This window comes from Anopheles moucheti, chromosome 2 (genome assembly GCF_943734755.1).
Source record: "Anopheles moucheti chromosome 2, idAnoMoucSN_F20_07, whole genome shotgun sequence".
Classification (NCBI taxonomy): Eukaryota; Metazoa; Arthropoda; class Insecta; order Diptera; family Culicidae; genus Anopheles; species Anopheles moucheti.
The window spans coordinates 79525403-79541854 of record NC_069140.1 but is presented as its reverse complement, the minus strand read 5'-3'; the positions used below and the strand labels follow the sequence as shown (position 1 = coordinate 79541854).

Sequence of the window (16452 nt, the reverse complement as noted above, 5' to 3'; positions counted from 1 at the left end):
AATGGTAAAGTGTATTTTACAGCACAAATTACACATTAAAAATTTATATTATTTTTATTCGATGTTGATCTTTTATTTGCAGAACATGTTCTTCTGTGCATTATGATGTAATTTGCCTTCATTGAAATGAATTACGATCAACCTCATTTTTGGAAAACAATTGAACATTTTGAAACCATTTTATTTAACTGCCAATTTAAGCACGAGAAGAAATGTGTACAATTTCAATGGCTTCTACTGTAATTCGACAGCAAATGTCAAACGTTCTGTCTGTCAAAACCATCCGGAGCCGGCAAATGTGCGTTCCGGAAAGGAGCGGTAAACAAACTCAAAACTTCACCGGTAAACAATCGCTAGTTCGCACAAAACAAATATGGAATCACAAATAGATGGTGCTGATGCCGAGACCGCTGATTGCTGGCAGCTAGACCATCCGGAGGTGGACCAAACAAAGAAAATTGTGCTGCACAATGTTGCCGACCTGACGGTATCAGGTATACATCGGCTCTGCAGCTCCTATGGCACGGTGGTTAATGCGTTTAAAACACACACACCCGGTCTAGCGTTCGTCGAATTTTCCAATGAAACGTAAGGGGAATCGCATATTGTAATACCGCACGATTCTGCTCATCACTCATCGATTCCTACCATCTGCAGGGAAGCGGCAATCGCTGTAAAGCAGCTTAACATGAAGCTTGGCTTCAATTACAACGCCGATCTGGCAATGGCGAAAGAAACGTTACCTACGGTCAAAACTGTTACACCAAACGACGAGGCTAAAGATGTGCCGTTAACGGACGAAAGCTGGGAACGCACCAGCTTAAAGCGAAGATTCAACTTGGGCTTCTCGTTACCATTGCTGATCAACTTTCCCGCACAAGAATCGTTGGCCACGAGCGCACACTATCGCTGCCTAACGGACGGTTGCCTAAGGCGCACCGATCCGGAGTTGTTTTTCCGCATCTACAAAGTGCAGGAACTGTTTGATACACCCAAATTAATGTTCTACGATCCGAAGGAACTGCAAAAACGTAACAATGCTTCAGAAAAAAAATATGCTGACGAGCGTAATCATTTCGACGGGGAATTCTTCACGTACCGCGGGCTGACCGAGGAGGAGCGCGCTCATTTTGAGCTCAAATATTGTGTGGTTTGCAAAGGGTTAGGGTTCAGCTACTGCAAGGATTGTGGCACCCACTACTGTTGCATAGAACATCAGCGGCAGCACCTCGAGAAACATAATCGCTACTGTCCGCCAGGAGAACGAGCGGGCGGCAGCACACCAACGGACATTAACAGCGATGCAGAAGCTGAACCAGCAGCGACCAACGTACTAAAGAGAGATCCTCTTCCGACGAAGGTGGAAGTGATTATTACTGCCATTCTAACACCGGATCGCATTTATGTAAGATCGGCAGAGAAATCCGCCATTGAGGAGTATGTAGAAACGATCGGAGAGTTTGCTGCTGCCGGGCTGAATGCTGCACCCGTCGTCAAGAGCAAAGCGCCCACCTCGGGTGACATTTATCTGGCGATGTATGAACCACTGGGGGTGTATGGCCGTGTGTTGGTCGTGGATGTCGATGCGAAAAAGTCAAAGTGCGTGTTCATCGATTACGGAATGGTCGTGTTCGTTAGTAATGATGCTTTACTGCTGATCGACGATCCCGCGCTAGCGCACCGGAAGGTGCTCGTGTACAAGGTGTGCCTAACGAACATTACGGATGAGCAAGGTGAGCGAGAAAAGGCGGTACAGTATCTGCTTAGTCTGAAGGACCGTCCTTTGCGAATGCATTACCGACTCGAGGGTAACAACATCGTGGATGTGCAGCTGCAAACACCGGAGGGAGAAAGCGTGAATGATATGATCAACCAGCTTATCAAGATTCTCCCACTCAAAAACATGCGTAGCAATTCGTACGTAATGTACAAGGTAACGTGAAACGATGGGCAAGTGCCTTTTGCCGACCGATAAAGATATTTTTCTGTTGTTCATTTCAGGACCTTATCCAAACAGCTCCAGCGGTCGGTAATAGTAAGCAAATTATGATCCTGAACCGTACAACCATCCTGCTGGACAGCCGAATAACGTGGATATCGTTGGAAGATCTGCCCTACCTCAAGAACCTGCAGAGCATGCTCGAATGTTACGGCAAGAAGGTGGCCGAATTCGAACAATCGTATTTACCACGCGAAGGAGAAATGTGTTTGGTGGAGTGTCTGAAGCGTTGGTACCGTGGCGTATGCTACGAAACGGCTGGCGACGGTAAACCGGCCATCTTTCTGTGCGATTACGGTTCCATGACGCTGGTAGATCTTTCCAACATTCGCAAAATACCGATCCAGCTGGCAACGAAAGCGGTGCGCACGCACGACGGTACGGTGGCCCATCTGGACGAAGCAAAGGCAGAAGGGCTAACGTTGGATGCCATGTTTCTCGACATATATCTGCCCGAAAACGAGCTGGTCACGGTGGATATAAGCCAAAACACCGTCGTGGAAGGATTACCCAGTGCCCAGGAAAAGGAAACGTACACCCTGATTAATTTGCACGAGTTGGATATTTTTTTGAAATCGCGCAACGTGCAGTAATAATGGATAAAACTGGTTCATCCCAGGCTACAAGGATAAAGCGATTTCCTAGCATTTTTTTTTTACTTTTGTCCATTCTGCGTTAAGCAACATTCGGACATTTTTTTGAAATCATGCAACATGGACTCATGACAATATATCTCCTTCATTCCAGCAGCGAGGATAAAGCCTTTTCTAATCTTTTTATCCTCACACGTTAGGCGGCACCAAATGTAGCTGTTACAAACAAAAAAGAATTTTGAATGTGATGAATTTTTGTAAAACAAATGAACCGGGAAAACTCATCGTACAACTAAAGCTCATCGTACATTGTCCTTCAATGGGGCCACTGTCAGCCTTGTAAATCCAGAAAGAAAAAGAACGGAAATAGTGGATTCCAGTTCGTTTATATTTCACCAACATAAAAAACCCCTTTGTTCTTCTCTGTGCCACTGTGCGCGTTACTTTTTGATCAACCCACAGGGATTTTGACAGTTAGCAGCAAAACAGCTGATTGCCGTTGTGCGTTGCTGCTGTTGCCGTGTAGAGGTGTTTTCTTCTTTCCGACAACAACACAGCCTCCTGCGAACATTGAGGTCTAGTGATTCCATAACAACTTGTTTGTATAAAGACAAGCGGGTTTTGTGTGCGTATTCATCACATTAGCCAATCTTCCTTCTGGCTGTAGCTTATTGTCTAGGACGGAAAAAGCGAAACCATCCTAACGAGTGCCGCAGCATAACCGGGAAAAGCGAAGGTTCTAAAAATAGCACATTTTTAAGTGTGCGGGGTGCTTAATTTATGCTCCCCTGCTGTGGGTAGACCGTGCTGACTGCCTGCGTGATCATTGCATCAAAACACTCTGGAGTAGCGGTCATCGAAGCTAATCGTACGAACAACAACACTGCCTCACGATGACGACGGATCTTGCAACCAAGTACAACATCATCGACGAAAAGCCACCCTTTAATGCACCGCTAAAGGGCCAATACAAGCAGTAAGTTGTACTATTATTGATTTTGGGCGAGTGATAAAGTGAACGCTATTGTTGATTATTCTACGCAACGAAAACAGAGGGTTCGGTTTCTACACTATGCGCGAACGATTGCCCATCATTTTGACGCAGGTCATCGATCAGCTGTCGAAGGACAAGGAACAGATTGTGGAAAACTTCGGTGGAGAAACGGCCCGCGAAGAGCTGAAGGCCGCGATTGGGGAAATATCTAAGCTGAAGTATGAACTGCAGACGGATAAAGATTTCCGCCCGATTCGTACCGCCGTAGGGGACGAAACGGTCTGGAACGCCTTCATCGAGGATCTTGGGCAGGATAATTCTTACTTCTCAGCCTGCTGGCTGTATGCGGAAACTTACATGTACCGGCGATTGAATAACATATTCGAAAACACGTAACTATAGTGATGGGACCGTTTAAAAAAAATTGGCATCCTTTGTGACAATTTCCTTTTTTTTTTTGCAGCACAACCCTTCAAAAGTTGGACTACTTTCAGCAGCAAAAGCATAAAGCACTCACCAATTCGTACGATGCGATGGTTGCCGTACTGCGCTCAATAGAAACCTTCAATGAAGAACCTAAAACGACAGAAGAAATTGGTTCGTTCTTTCGTAAGCTGTTAAAAGTGAGTAACTGAGCCATTGTTGATGGTCGAGAAAGAATTGACAAAGATCAGTTTCTAAAAGCAAGTAATCTGTTACCTTTTGTAGTTAAATCTTTGGGGCAATCGATGCGATCTCTCAATCAGTGCTGGACAGGATGTGAAACAGGATGGTGATCCGTTCAGCTTGCTGGACTCACTGGAAGCGTGTATCGTTAGCGATCACACCCAGGACATTTGGCATTGCATCGCAACCGGACCCGCTGCCGGCATCGTGGAGATCATCAACGATAACTCCGGCTATGAGCTGTTCACCGATCTGTGTCTGGCCGACTTTATCGTACATCACAAACTCGCACCAAAGGTGTGCTTCAACGTGAAAGCCATTCCGTGGTACATTTCCGACGTTACACCGAAGGACATGCAGTGGACGCTCGATACGCTTGCCACCCATGACACTCAGCCCCTGCTGGCACAGTTCGGTACGCGCCTAAAACGTCACTTTGCGTCCGGTGCGCTCGAGATGCGCCCGGTGGATAATTTCTGGACGTCGCCGTACGAGTTTTATCGCATGCGCGCCATCGCACCGGCACTGTACGACACACTGTCCCAGGCCAAGCTGCTCGTGTTCAAGGGTGATCTAAACTATCGCAAATTGTTGGGCGATTTTAATTTCCCGTACAGCACACCGTTCATGGAGGCGTTGCGGGGTTTCTTGCCAACGAATCTGTGCACGTTACGCACCGTTAAGGCGGATCTGATCTGTGGGTTACCGGAAGGTATGGCCGATGAGTTGACGCGCAAGGACGCTTCCTGGATGGTAACTGGAGAGTACGGTGTATTACAATTTGCCGGCAAATGATCGTGTGCAAGTGTGCGCATGTAATGGTTTAATTTTTGTTTATTGACCGTTTTTGGTTTGGTTATGTGGTTGTTTACTAATAAAGTATCTTATGTTACCATTTTTGTTTAAAGTTTGTTTAATAAAATATATCACAGTCAATATTGTCGTGAATTGAACAGGAAATACACTTTTCGGATCACGCTAAAACGCAACACAATCGGAATGCATCTATTCCAGCTGACAGTTCTAACTCAACTGACTCGTTTCTTTTGTCTTCATATCTTTTCTCCTATTCCGCTGATGCATATATTCGTTTCTCTCTTTTTTTTGTAACTCCCTCTCCTCTTCTCTCTATACCTGATAATCCCTGCAATCATGGTTCCTGTTAACTTATTTGCGATTTGCCCCGTAAAACCAAACACGTGTTTTGTGTGTGCAAACTGAGCTTTAGTGCTGTGCATAGATGGGACCACAGCCTACTGCGCTACAAACCCAACATCTAAGGCAGCGGTCTAATATGTTTATGTGCAGGCATGTTGCCGGTGGCTTCCATGGTCTATTAATGTTGCTGGAAACATTTCAAATTTCATGTCAATTTCAGCGAATAAATCTACACTTAATTAATAAATTTTATGTTGAAGTGAATATTATGGCTGGCAACATATATGCTACCGGAGCAGCTGTCGAATTCATACATTAGACCGCTGCCTAACCGACACAGTAAATACACACATTTAACGCACACACGCACACACCTTCATATATGATCCGGGGTTATGTTAGATTTTCCTCATAAAATATGCAATCGGAATGAAATCTTCTTGCTTTTTTTACCCAATACAATCTGCTTGCTGTTGCTTTTATGCTGCTCTTAATAACCACAAGCAGATCTAAGAATGGATTTAAAAACATTTGCGAAGTTTTCGCAAAACTCAATACTGCCCATCACGCACACACACTAATACAGTATGTTTGCCGAAAACGTCTCCCTCCATTTGTTCAGGAACTATACCAATTCACTCTGCATTTTAAAGCCAGCAACTGCAAGTCCTCTCTCAGGGCGAGTTGTATTACCAACAGCTGGATTCTGGCATTACTGATCGGTTTAAAAATATTAGTTGCAAGCGCTTAGAGAAACGTCTCGAAAGAGAGACCCTCCCGGTTGTACATGCAAGTGTACATAACTTTTTCAGCAGGCGCGTCATGACGCCGCCGCCATCTTGGGACACGATTGGCAATGGTATTTGCAATATCCCCTCCGGGAGCTAAAATCCAGTGTTCCCATGCCACTTTCACTGAACCGAATTCCGCGGTCTACACAGAAAGCTACAATAAATCTAGCGACGCGATCGGAAGGTTGTTAAGTCGAAAAATATCTTTACTGAACTCTATCAGTGGCCCTGAAAAGGGCCGTTTTTGTTTCAGACGAAATAATCCATGATGTTCGTTCGGGGTAAACCGTCCGTGTGTCCAAACTGGTCGAGAGGGCAGTGTGCGCTTAACCTCCAAAACCGTACAGCGTACGGCCCTGGCGCTTCAGTGCGTACACCACATCCATCGCCGTAACGGTCTTGCGCTTGGCGTGCTCGGTGTAGGTGACGGCATCGCGGATCACGTTCTCCAGGAATACCTTCAGCACGCCACGGGTTTCCTCGTAGATCAGTCCGGAAATACGCTTCACTCCACCACGGCGAGCCAGACGACGGATGGCGGGCTTCGTAATACCCTGGATGTTATCGCGCAACACCTTACGATGACGCTTGGCTCCTCCCTTTCCGAGACCCTTGCCTCCCTTACCGCGACCAGTCATTCTGCTTCAAGAGGGTTTAACTTTCACACGGAACTTAACGGCGACGATGCGCTAGAATTGCTTCTTCACACTCGAATAACGCGTTACCGTGGAAATTGCCCTGTTTATATAACCACGGTCGAACGTACGCTCTGTCATGTTGGCAGCGGTGAGAGCAGCTGTTTACAGCGCTACGTTCGCCGCTCCAGACGTTTTTGCCGCCAAAATCTGGCGTTCCCACAGTGGGTGTTCTGTGTAAACAACGTTGTATGTATTTTTTTAGTTTGTTATTTTACATCAATGAACGTAATTTACTTAGGAAGTAATTATCGTTGTGGCATGGCAGTATTGAATTACAATTACTTCTTGCAATATAGCTATTATTTCACTCACAAACCGGTGCATTATCTGCCGAAAACAAAACCGCTTTTGTATACTTGTGTTCATTCATAATTTAATTTACGTTACAGTTTTCAACAAAAATACTTGACCGTTTAAACTGGTAACATTGCTCTAATGAAAATTTATCTTTAAACAAACATTTACCAGACGATTTCCTTTTCGATTAACGTCTTAACAAGGAATAATCTTGATGTAGTTTCCTTCCCCATCAGCATTCTGCTTTCTACAATTGGGTTGATCACCATTTAAGGATCTGTTTTAATTACAGCAGTTTGCAATCGCACGGCTTTGAGAAGGATAACGGATAAACAAACGGGGAAATCTTCATCGAAAGACAACGCAGCGGATTGTGTTTCGGAACATCGCGCAAGTAGTGAAATAAACATATAAAAAAACTAAGCTGTATTAATCAGAAACAGGTAAGCAAATCCACTCAGCAAACAGTTGCCATTTATCACTATGTTCCTAAACATTGTAACTATCTCCTGTACACAGAACCTTTGTTTTCTCACGGAAAACAAACACTAACGCTAGAGGGAAATACAGAATACCACCAATTCCGGTTCGGCCGATAAACCGTCCGTCACCGGCATTGTTAAGTACCATTGCCTCTGCAACATGGCACGTAAAAAAGGAAGCCCCATATGCGATCAGCCGATCCGTCTGCAGCGCTACACAATACCGGTAGTGCTGGAAATGACGCTTCCACTGATCGAACCGACGCCAACGTATTCCCGCGCGTACTGTACGGCATCGTGCACGGAGGTAAACAACCGGCAGTACGGTTTTTCGATGTCGCCAGTCAATCCGCACCGTTGCATCATCTCGAATACGGGCGGCTGACAGCCGGCCAGGACGGTTTGGATGTCGAGCACTTCGAACTCGCGCACCATCGCCTTAAACGTTCCGATAGCCGAAGGATCGATCGAGCTAAGTGAGGTAAAGTCCAGTACCAGCACCCGGCACGCCTGCTCGATGCTTGGCTTCCAGTCCGGATTCTTTCGCCGTTTAATCTCCTCGGTGAGATTGATGCCGAGCGTTTCGCAGATCGTTGTTTTGAAGGCGGCCCGGGAAGCGAAATTAAGTGCACCGCAATAGTGGAATATCTTTACGCCCGCGTGTTGAATCAGCTGAAACAAACAAATTGTGCTGTTAGATTTGCTTTTGGATTGGATTGCAGTCACTGATCGTGGGTTCCTTACCCCATCGTAACGATTCACGTCCAGGTAAATGTCTGTATTCGGTACATTACCCAGCAGACAAGTGTACGGTTTGAGTGCCCGGAAGAAGATACAACAAACGCTCAGCACGATGCCCACCAGCAGACCGATATCGATCGCAACCAGCACCACCGAAAGGAACGTCAGTATCCACACCATTCCATCGATCCAGCTCTGGCGCCAGAAGCTTTTGAGCTGCGTCACCTGCATCAGCAAACCCTTGAGCGATACCACGATGATCCCGGACAGTACGCACCGTGGCAGGGGTTCGAAGAACGGTCCCACCCACAGCAAAACGATCGCAAGCAAACCGCAGGAAATAACGGACGCGATCTGCGTCCGTCCACCGACCGAGTACTGGATGGAGGAACGGGACAGGGAAGCCGCAAACGGGAAGCAGGAGAAGAAGGAACTGAACACATTGCCGGTGCCCATCGCAAACAGTTCCTGGTTGAAACCGATCTCGTAGTTTTCCTTCTTCGCAAAGATGAGCGCCATCGAGACGGAGACGGTGTAACCGACCATCGCGACCGGGAAGCTGTCGAGGAGTATCGAAGGCATCAGGCTGAAATCTGGCAATGTTGGAGCTAAAACAGATACAATAAAAAAACATGAATGAGTAAAGTAAGTCACAAAAAATAAAATGGTTAGTTAGAAAAAAAGTAATGGATGGTTGAAAATAAGGTCATTGTTAGCGATCGAAGAGTTAAGTTCACCGCAAAAAACGAAACCAGATGATAAAGTGTAATAAGTCAATTGTATCAGGAAAACAAATCACACATGAACACCTGGCGGAACAAACCATGAGGTTGAAATATTAACATTTTGATAGGGACGGTAGAATAACTTCATCTATTCAGTTACGGTCAGGGCCATCAGTAAGGAAAGGGCATGATTATTTTTTGCAAAAAAATAAAAAATCGCATTATCGTTCTAACAAATGGTTTTAAAATTTAGGCTGTGATTGGTATCAATTTAGCAAATGGATCACCAGTTCAATTGAACCACCTTCTTCCCCCCCGGGGTTCATCACTTACCGGGTAGTCCTGTCGGGATGGTTCCGATTGTTTTGATGCTGTACTTCTCTTCAAAAAGCAGATACCGCGACAACAGTGTACCGGCAATGACCGCAATCAACTCAATCGGTATCGGAATGACACTGCGCTTCGCGACCTTCGGCTGCCCGACCGGAACCAATCCCCGTTCGTCGTTAATGAAATTGCGAGAAGATAAAACAGAAACAATTAGACCCACCATACTCGATATCCTTCGCCAGAATGGCGATGAGAGGGCGAATCATTCAATAGTCTTTACCTTCAGGATCTCGTTGTTAACCACCAGCACGATGATGGTGATGGCCGATATGATGATTGCGGCCCAGTTAACGTTAACAATCTGCTTGAAGATTTCGATGTACGTCTGTTGTACGTGTTGCCGATTGGGGAGAGGGGAGAAATAAAGGTGTGCGAACGTATAACGTTAGGTTCGTTTAGGATTTCTGCGCTTGAAGGTAAACGAGATTGTACTACCGAACGAGGTCAAGTTTGCCGGTACAATGCAACGGTCCAGTACATTCGCAGAATCGCCGGTTGTGTTGTGTTTGGTTCGGCACTCACCTTAATGATTTCGAACATGCTTCCCACCGTGGGTAACGATAGTCCCAGCAGGTCCTTGATCTGGGACGTTACGACGTGGATGGCGGCACCGGTAGTAAAACCGGAAACGAGCGTATCGGATAGCAGGAAGGATATTACGCCGAGCCGGCAGATGCACATTATAAGCTGCATAATGCCCACGACGAAGCAGACGGCCGTTGCCACGTCCAGGGCGGTGCGTGGCGGTTCGCCCGGTTCGCTGGTGCCGGTGTATGCTAGCACGGTTTTACCGACCATTATGGACACCACGGCAAACGTTCCTGAAGGATGCGGGTTTTTTTATTATTAATTGTAATTATAATTAATTTTATTATTATTGTATTATTAATTATTAATAATTAATTATTAATATCTCCGATTCCGATTACTTGAATGAATCATAATCTCTCTTTCAAATATTTGTGACCTCCAGGTGAAGGATCTTCAGAGGGATTTGTTTAAATTTAGATGAATCAGATTCCGATTCATAAATCTAAATGACTCTTTAAACCGAATGAATGAACTTGACACTCTCGTTCAAAGATAAATGAATCATACAAGATTTATGATCTCCGAGTGCCAGATCTCCAGAAGGATTTGTGTAGATACGGGTGAATCTGATTCTGAATAATGAATCTCAATGATTCTTTGAACTGAATGAATGAACTTTATACTCTCTTTACTCTGATACTCTGAACGAATGAACCTGATGTTGTATTTCAAAGATTCATGAATCATCCAAGATTTATGACCTCCGAGTGCCGAATCTCCAGAGGGATTTGTGTAGATACGGATACATCTGATTCCGATCCATAAATCTGGATGACTCTTTGAACTGAATGAATGAACGTGAAGCTCTCTTTAAAAGATTCATGAATCATCCAAGATTTATGATCTCCGAGTGCCGGATCTCCAGAGGGATTTGTTTAAATTTAGATGAATCTGATTCCGATTCATGAATCTAAATGACTCTTTGAACTGAACGAATGAACCTGATGCTGTCTTTCAAAGATTTATGAATCATCCAAGATTTATGACCTCCGAGAGCCTGATCTCCAGAAGGATTTGTGTAGATACGGGTGAATCTGATTCCGATTCATGAATCTAAATGACTCTTTGAACTGAACGAATGAACCTGATGCTGTCTTTCAAAGATTTATGAATCATCCAAGATTTATGACCTCCGAGAGCCTGATCTCCAGAAGGATTTGTGTAGATACGGGTGAATCTGATTCCGATTCATAAATCTGGATGACTCTTTGAACTGAATGAATGAACGTGAAGCTCTCTTTAAAAGATTCATGAATCATCCAAGATTTATGACCTCCGAGTGCCGAATCTCCAGAGAGATTTGTTTAAATTTAGATGAATCTGATTTTGAATAATGAATCTAAATGACTCTTTGAACTGAACGAATGAACCTGATGCTGTCTTTCAAAGATTTATGAATCATCCAAGATTTATGACCTCCGAATGCCTGATCTCCAGAGGGATTTGTGTAGATTATAATGAATCTGATTTTGAATAATGAATCTCAATGATTCTTTGAACTGAAAGAATGAACGTAATAGTTCCCTTTCCAAGATTCATGAATCATCCAAGATACGACCTCCGAGTGCCGGATCTCCATAGGGATTTTTGTAAATTTGGATGAATCTGATTACGATTCATGAATCTGAATGAATCTTTGAACTGAATGAATGAACCTGAATTTCTTTTTCTATCATCCAAGATTTATGACCTGAATCCGTAATCCAATCCTGAAATTTATTAAGCATCCAAGATTAATGATCGACACCTGATTTGAATAACTCCTCGCTAAAGACTCATATGAATGGCTCTTTTCAAAAGATTCATTACGCACAACATTAGAGTTTTGAAATTTTGATAATATTCAAAATTAAAAGCGAGTGCACTGGTACACAACGCCCAACTTCCACACCATTGTTAAGACACTTTAAATCGGTTTTGCCAAACAAATTCTCCCCTAAAGATCACTCACTGCATCACCGAGCGCACAATACACCGCAATCAATTAAACCATCTCGTCTTCCTTTGACATTGACGCATCCAATCTTATCACACCGAGCACCACACCACCAGCAAACTTACCCATGGAATTGTGGCGCGAGGTACCGAACAGAAAGTACACCAGCACGGGAAAGAACGCCATATAGATGCCGACGATTGGGGGCACGTTGGCCAGCAGCGCATAACCGATGCCTTGCGGTATATGCATCACCGCCACCGTACAACCACTGATCAGATCGCGCACCAGATCCTTACTCCACGAGTACTCCGGCAACCAGGTCGTTAGGGGGAAGACACTGCTGCAGCAGGCTTTCGAATCCACCTTACGGATACGGGCCTTAATCTCCCGCTGGAGTTCCCGTTTCGGTTTCCGATACCGGTACGCATCGTTTAGCTGGTGCTGCTGGTACAGTGGATGGGAAACGGTGACAATCGGTGGCACCACCGTATCACGTGTGGCCGTTTCCGAGTGCGTTTGTTCGTCGGTTAGCTCCTGGTAGAAGGTAGGATTCACAATGCCACTTTCGGCACCTTCCGAATCGAGCTTCATGTTTGTGTTTTTGCTTGCCTGCCTGCCTGATGATAGAACCGACCCGACGAACGCCGGACGACAACGATCCTTCCGGTGAGAGCGCGCCGACAAGACTGGCGGGCACGATCGGAACGCGCGCGCGCTCGACCGCGCGCTCGGCGACAGGTTTCCGATACCGGTGTGCGAACGAAAGGGTACACGGATGAGAAGATCTATCTTGCCGAGAACTTGAACCCGAACGTAACGGTCCGCCGTCCCCGGTGAAGGTTGATAGTTGGTGCTGTTTACATGCAAACACACTAGCTTCCCACCCGGTGGCTCTTGGCGACTGGAAGCTGTGACGGCTTCCGACTTATCTATTGCTAGCTCTGTTTGTGTGGAAGTACAGATTAGACGTGAGCAGCCCTATCATCAACCAATCTTGCAAAAAGTCTGACCATCGGCATGGGCATCGACAAACAAGAGATGTTTCACCCTCATGGTCGAGCCCACGCAGAGACAATGCAGAGAGCTTTAAATGTAGGTTAATATATGACCGTTCGCCTGCAAGGGAAGATGTCAATCAACCGGGAAACGGACCATCGTTGTGCTTAAGTCCGTTGTTGACCGGCAACCAAGTTACAGAGAGAATTAGCAGCGGGTTGAGTTTAATATTGTTTTCGACGCACTTCTCGAAACTAAACGCGAAGCGAAGGATTCTGTGGATGTATTGCTGTCTTGTTCGCACGCATGAATCTTTCGGGACGAGCTAACCTGTAATACACCGACGGGCATTGAGTTGACAGAATTATTATTTGGCACACGGATCGAAAAAAAACCGAATGTCCGAACATTGCCGGCTCAACAACAATCCATTTTTGCGCATTTGGGGAAACTAGTTTCAGCAGTGTTGCAGTGCTGTGGCCTTCGCTGAAACTGGAGCCTACCGAATGCGCCCCTCACGTGACTTGTCGAAGTGAAAGCAGCTGCGGTTATGGTGATCGACAATTGGTACGGGGTAGGTACACGCGAGTTCTTGGATTTACAGTGAGTAACATCGAAAAGATGTATTCAGCTGCCTGTACCATAAGCAAATAGCGAGTGTTGGTAGTAGATGAAGCTCGTTTGCACGTCTAATCGTACCGTCGTGCCGTCTTATCATCGTCCACATGACGTCGGATTGCCTTTCAACCAAATCAACCTTCCAAATGCTGGGCTGTACTTCTCATCGGTGAAAAAGGGAAATGACGTTATCGCGCATCTTCGTCCAGGAACTTCAACTGATGCTCAACTTCATCACCAACAGATAAAGTAACGATCTTGGGCATTAAACCGCACATACGATCGAGTTCATTACCATGCTCCATAGATGTTGTTGATAGGAATCAGAAAAGCTCAGCTTTGTGGTGAAATATTTTACATATTAAAGCAGTTGTAGAACATCTCACCTCGTTGCTCTGCTGTTTCTACCACTGGTGGCGTTATTTTTGTTATCGCGCCTCAGTTGACACGCGCCTGGACATGCTAATCGCGGACGGATATGATGGGCCGTGTGGGAAATGACGAAATTTTCGACTACCGAACAACACTGATAAGACTCGTACACCCCACGAACAAACAATAATACACACACGCCAGCTCATGCCTGCCTGTATCTCTTCGTCTAACTCCGGAGGCTATTCCGGTAGCAGTGCCATTTCCATCTCCAGCCGAGAATATCTCGATCTAGCCATACGCGTCCAGCAGATAGCACACCGGAGAAGGTTACCTTAATACGGGCATATGGAGACCGGATATGAAACGGGGGGCTTCTATTTGTGTTGACCATTCTTTACTGGGCCCTGTTTGTCCATCTTGAATTGGTGCTATTTCTGTACGGAAGGATCACCTCTTTTATAAATGCTTAATAGTGGCCCACTTTTTATTTCTTTATGGTGAGCAATTATCTTAACGTCCAAAGGGAAGCGTCATCAGACGTGGGATCGTACCGAGAGCGTATGTTTGATGTTGTTTTATGATTGTTTACCACGCTCAATAGTACTGTAAAATTTCTTTTAATACTTCCAAAAATGATGGACGGTAGGACCAAAGAAGCAAAAAAAAAAAACTCGTGTGATCGCGATTTTTAGAATTCAAGATGGTGGCTGGACTTCTAGCAGAGTTCAACACAGATAATGATAGACATTTTAATACTCAAAGCTCTTTCTCCGGATTGCTCCAAATTGTTCCAATTTTTCAGACACCCGCGACACACCAGATTGGTTTAACAGATTCGCCTTGTTGTCACCTGCGAAACAGCTGTAACTAGTGCCGGCCGTTAAAAAAAATGGCCTTATAGCGGATCTAGCAAAACAAAAACGTTTTTACATCGATAAAACCGATCGGGAGGGATGTACGTTAGATCGTGGGTTGTTTTTTTTTCTTTATCCACCGAATGGAAGGTCACACAAAAGGACATTCCAAACATGGGATAAAACTTGTTATTGTGAGTTGTATCGGGTTGGGGGGGGGGGGGGGGGGGTAGTACAACAAACAAGAAAAAAAACAAGGGTGGAATATGAAATTTTGTTAACGTAAAAGAAAAGATATAGAATAAAGATTGATCGTGACGCAAATGCGTGTGGAATGGAGTAAACCGTACAGTAACACACCAACGAATTTGAAGAGTGTTGTGCAAACCTGTTTCCCTTTTTTTGGAGGGGGTGCTTTACAGTAACATTAAGGTTTTTGTGTTGTTTGTATCGCAATGCCTACGCAGCGTTGCGGGAACTGAACGCGAATCGAAGCGTAAAAGAATACGCGAATGCGGCTGGTAGAACAGGAATACAGGGAGGATATTGAATTCTCTCGATCTCGATTTCTGTTGCGGACCGTTTGCGATCGTTTCGTTTTGCTTTTGGGTTGAAATTTGGGCAATCGAGAAGTGATGTTTCGTAGTTCGTAACTCTGCGCAAGATCCGTAATCTGTAACAAAACGGACCACATTGCACGAGGATGCGGGGAGACACACTGTTGTTTTTGAAATGCGTTTTATGTTTGTTTTGCATCGGAGGCAGCACCACAATCACCACAAACACTAACAAAGCTTCAAGCTAGTAAAATCAATTCGATGGTAGCTCGTATAGGATATTCTATCGAAACACAACCTCAGTGTATGGGTCGAACGAACGAAACAAATGTGCACGATCGTTACGTGGCCAAGACCGGCCAACACTACCGGCACGGGCCGGGCACCTCTGTACGGGGCACATCACAGTAAAAGCGACCGGTGTAAAACACATGCGTCGTACGCGAACCGTGACGGTGTCTCTTACTTGCGCGATTTCAACATGCTACGTTGTGTTCAGCATCTTGCTTACAACAGCGCCAGAATGGTCTGGTGTCCGCTGAAGGTGTTTCTTTGAATTGCTCTTCACTAACACAAACCGACTGATTTGTGGAGCTGTTTCGAATAATCCACCTGAACATACGATCGGCTGAGCGAACTGCTGTTTGGGGAGACGTTCCACGTGATAGCTACTCCACGGCTGATTCCCGGCTCGTCTCGAGACAACCGAATGAATTCTCTGACAAATCAATCGAGCAACAGCGGTACAGCAATCACTTAACATAATCGGATGTTTTCAACCTCATTTCGAACGACGCTCGGTCAGGTTGTTGCTTATCATCGGCACGATTTCCGTCAACGCTCCGTTCACGTGAGTTGTCGTTATTGTTCGTTAGACGCATCTTGCTGTAAGCAAAGGAAGATGTACTGAGATTGTCAATGCACACACGGTTAAGAATTTAAATAATTAATTTGAACATGTTGGACGATGTGCGTTAGGTTCATGTGG

At 45.2% G+C, this 16452-nt stretch overlaps 4 protein-coding genes across 4 annotated transcripts; 2 read left to right on the top strand and 2 right to left on the bottom strand.

Annotated features, from left to right (window-relative positions):
• Positions 1 to 321: 321 nt before the first annotated feature.
• LOC128297139 (protein vreteno) lies at positions 322 to 2874 on the top strand. Its single transcript, XM_053032709.1, has 3 exons — positions 322 to 588; positions 658 to 1933; positions 2002 to 2874. Exons 1-3 carry the CDS (start codon positions 374 to 376, stop codon positions 2590 to 2592), a joined length of 2082 nt encoding a protein of 693 aa, XP_052888669.1. The 5' UTR covers positions 322 to 373; the 3' UTR covers positions 2593 to 2874.
• Positions 2875 to 3150: 276 nt separating this feature from the next.
• Positions 3151 to 5147, top strand: LOC128310704 (damage-control phosphatase ARMT1-like). Its single transcript, XM_053047407.1, has 4 exons — positions 3151 to 3568; positions 3646 to 3978; positions 4050 to 4209; positions 4295 to 5147. The coding sequence occupies exons 1-4, from the start codon at positions 3486 to 3488 to the stop codon at positions 5045 to 5047; spliced, it is 1329 nt and encodes a 442-aa protein (XP_052903367.1). The 5' UTR covers positions 3151 to 3485; the 3' UTR covers positions 5048 to 5147.
• Positions 5148 to 6444: 1297 nt separating this feature from the next.
• LOC128306081 (histone H4) lies at positions 6445 to 6900 on the bottom strand. Its single transcript, XM_053043724.1, has one exon. It carries the CDS (start codon positions 6837 to 6839, stop codon positions 6528 to 6530), a length of 312 nt encoding a protein of 103 aa, XP_052899684.1. The 5' UTR covers positions 6840 to 6900; the 3' UTR covers positions 6445 to 6527.
• An 868-nt stretch (positions 6901 to 7768) lies between these two features.
• On the bottom strand, positions 7769 to 12719 carry LOC128297113 (solute carrier family 26 member 10-like). Its single transcript, XM_053032683.1, has 6 exons — positions 12187 to 12719; positions 10057 to 10355; positions 9755 to 9859; positions 9478 to 9619; positions 8423 to 9027; positions 7769 to 8350 (listed from the first exon to the last, which is right to left on the bottom strand). The coding sequence occupies exons 1-6, from the start codon at positions 12653 to 12655 to the stop codon at positions 7892 to 7894; spliced, it is 2079 nt and encodes a 692-aa protein (XP_052888643.1). The 5' UTR covers positions 12656 to 12719; the 3' UTR covers positions 7769 to 7891.
• Positions 12720 to 16452: the final 3733 nt, after the last annotated feature.

What these genes read in the sequence shown, in the direction of transcription:
- LOC128306081 (XM_053043724.1), bottom strand. Translation starts at nt 6,839, where the DNA reads ATGACTGGTCGCGGTAAGGGAGGCAAGGGTCTCGGAAAGGGAGGAGCC.
- LOC128310704 (XM_053047407.1), top strand. Translation starts at nt 3,486, where the DNA reads ATGACGACGGATCTTGCAACCAAGTACAACATCATCGACGAAAAGCCA. An exon ending in CTAAAGGGCCAATACAAGCA is followed by an intron (nt 3,569 to 3,645) that starts GTAAGTTGTACT and finishes CAACGAAAACAG; the next exon opens with AGGGTTCGGTTTCTACACTA. An exon ending in TCTTTCGTAAGCTGTTAAAA is followed by an intron (nt 4,210 to 4,294) that starts GTGAGTAACTGA and finishes TACCTTTTGTAG; the next exon opens with TTAAATCTTTGGGGCAATCG.
- LOC128297113 (XM_053032683.1), bottom strand. Translation starts at nt 12,655, where the DNA reads ATGAAGCTCGATTCGGAAGGTGCCGAAAGTGGCATTGTGAATCCTACC. An exon ending in GCATGTTCGAAATCATTAAG is followed by an intron (nt 9,860 to 10,056) that starts GTGAGTGCCGAA and finishes CACGTACAACAG; the next exon opens with ACGTACATCGAAATCTTCAA. An exon ending in ACGTGAATCGTTACGATGGG is followed by an intron (nt 8,351 to 8,422) that starts GTAAGGAACCCA and finishes TGTTTGTTTCAG; the next exon opens with CTGATTCAACACGCGGGCGT.
- LOC128297139 (XM_053032709.1), top strand. Translation starts at nt 374, where the DNA reads ATGGAATCACAAATAGATGGTGCTGATGCCGAGACCGCTGATTGCTGG. An exon ending in GTCGAATTTTCCAATGAAAC is followed by an intron (nt 589 to 657) that starts GTAAGGGGAATC and finishes TACCATCTGCAG; the next exon opens with GGAAGCGGCAATCGCTGTAA. An exon ending in ATTCGTACGTAATGTACAAG is followed by an intron (nt 1,934 to 2,001) that starts GTAACGTGAAAC and finishes TGTTCATTTCAG; the next exon opens with GACCTTATCCAAACAGCTCC.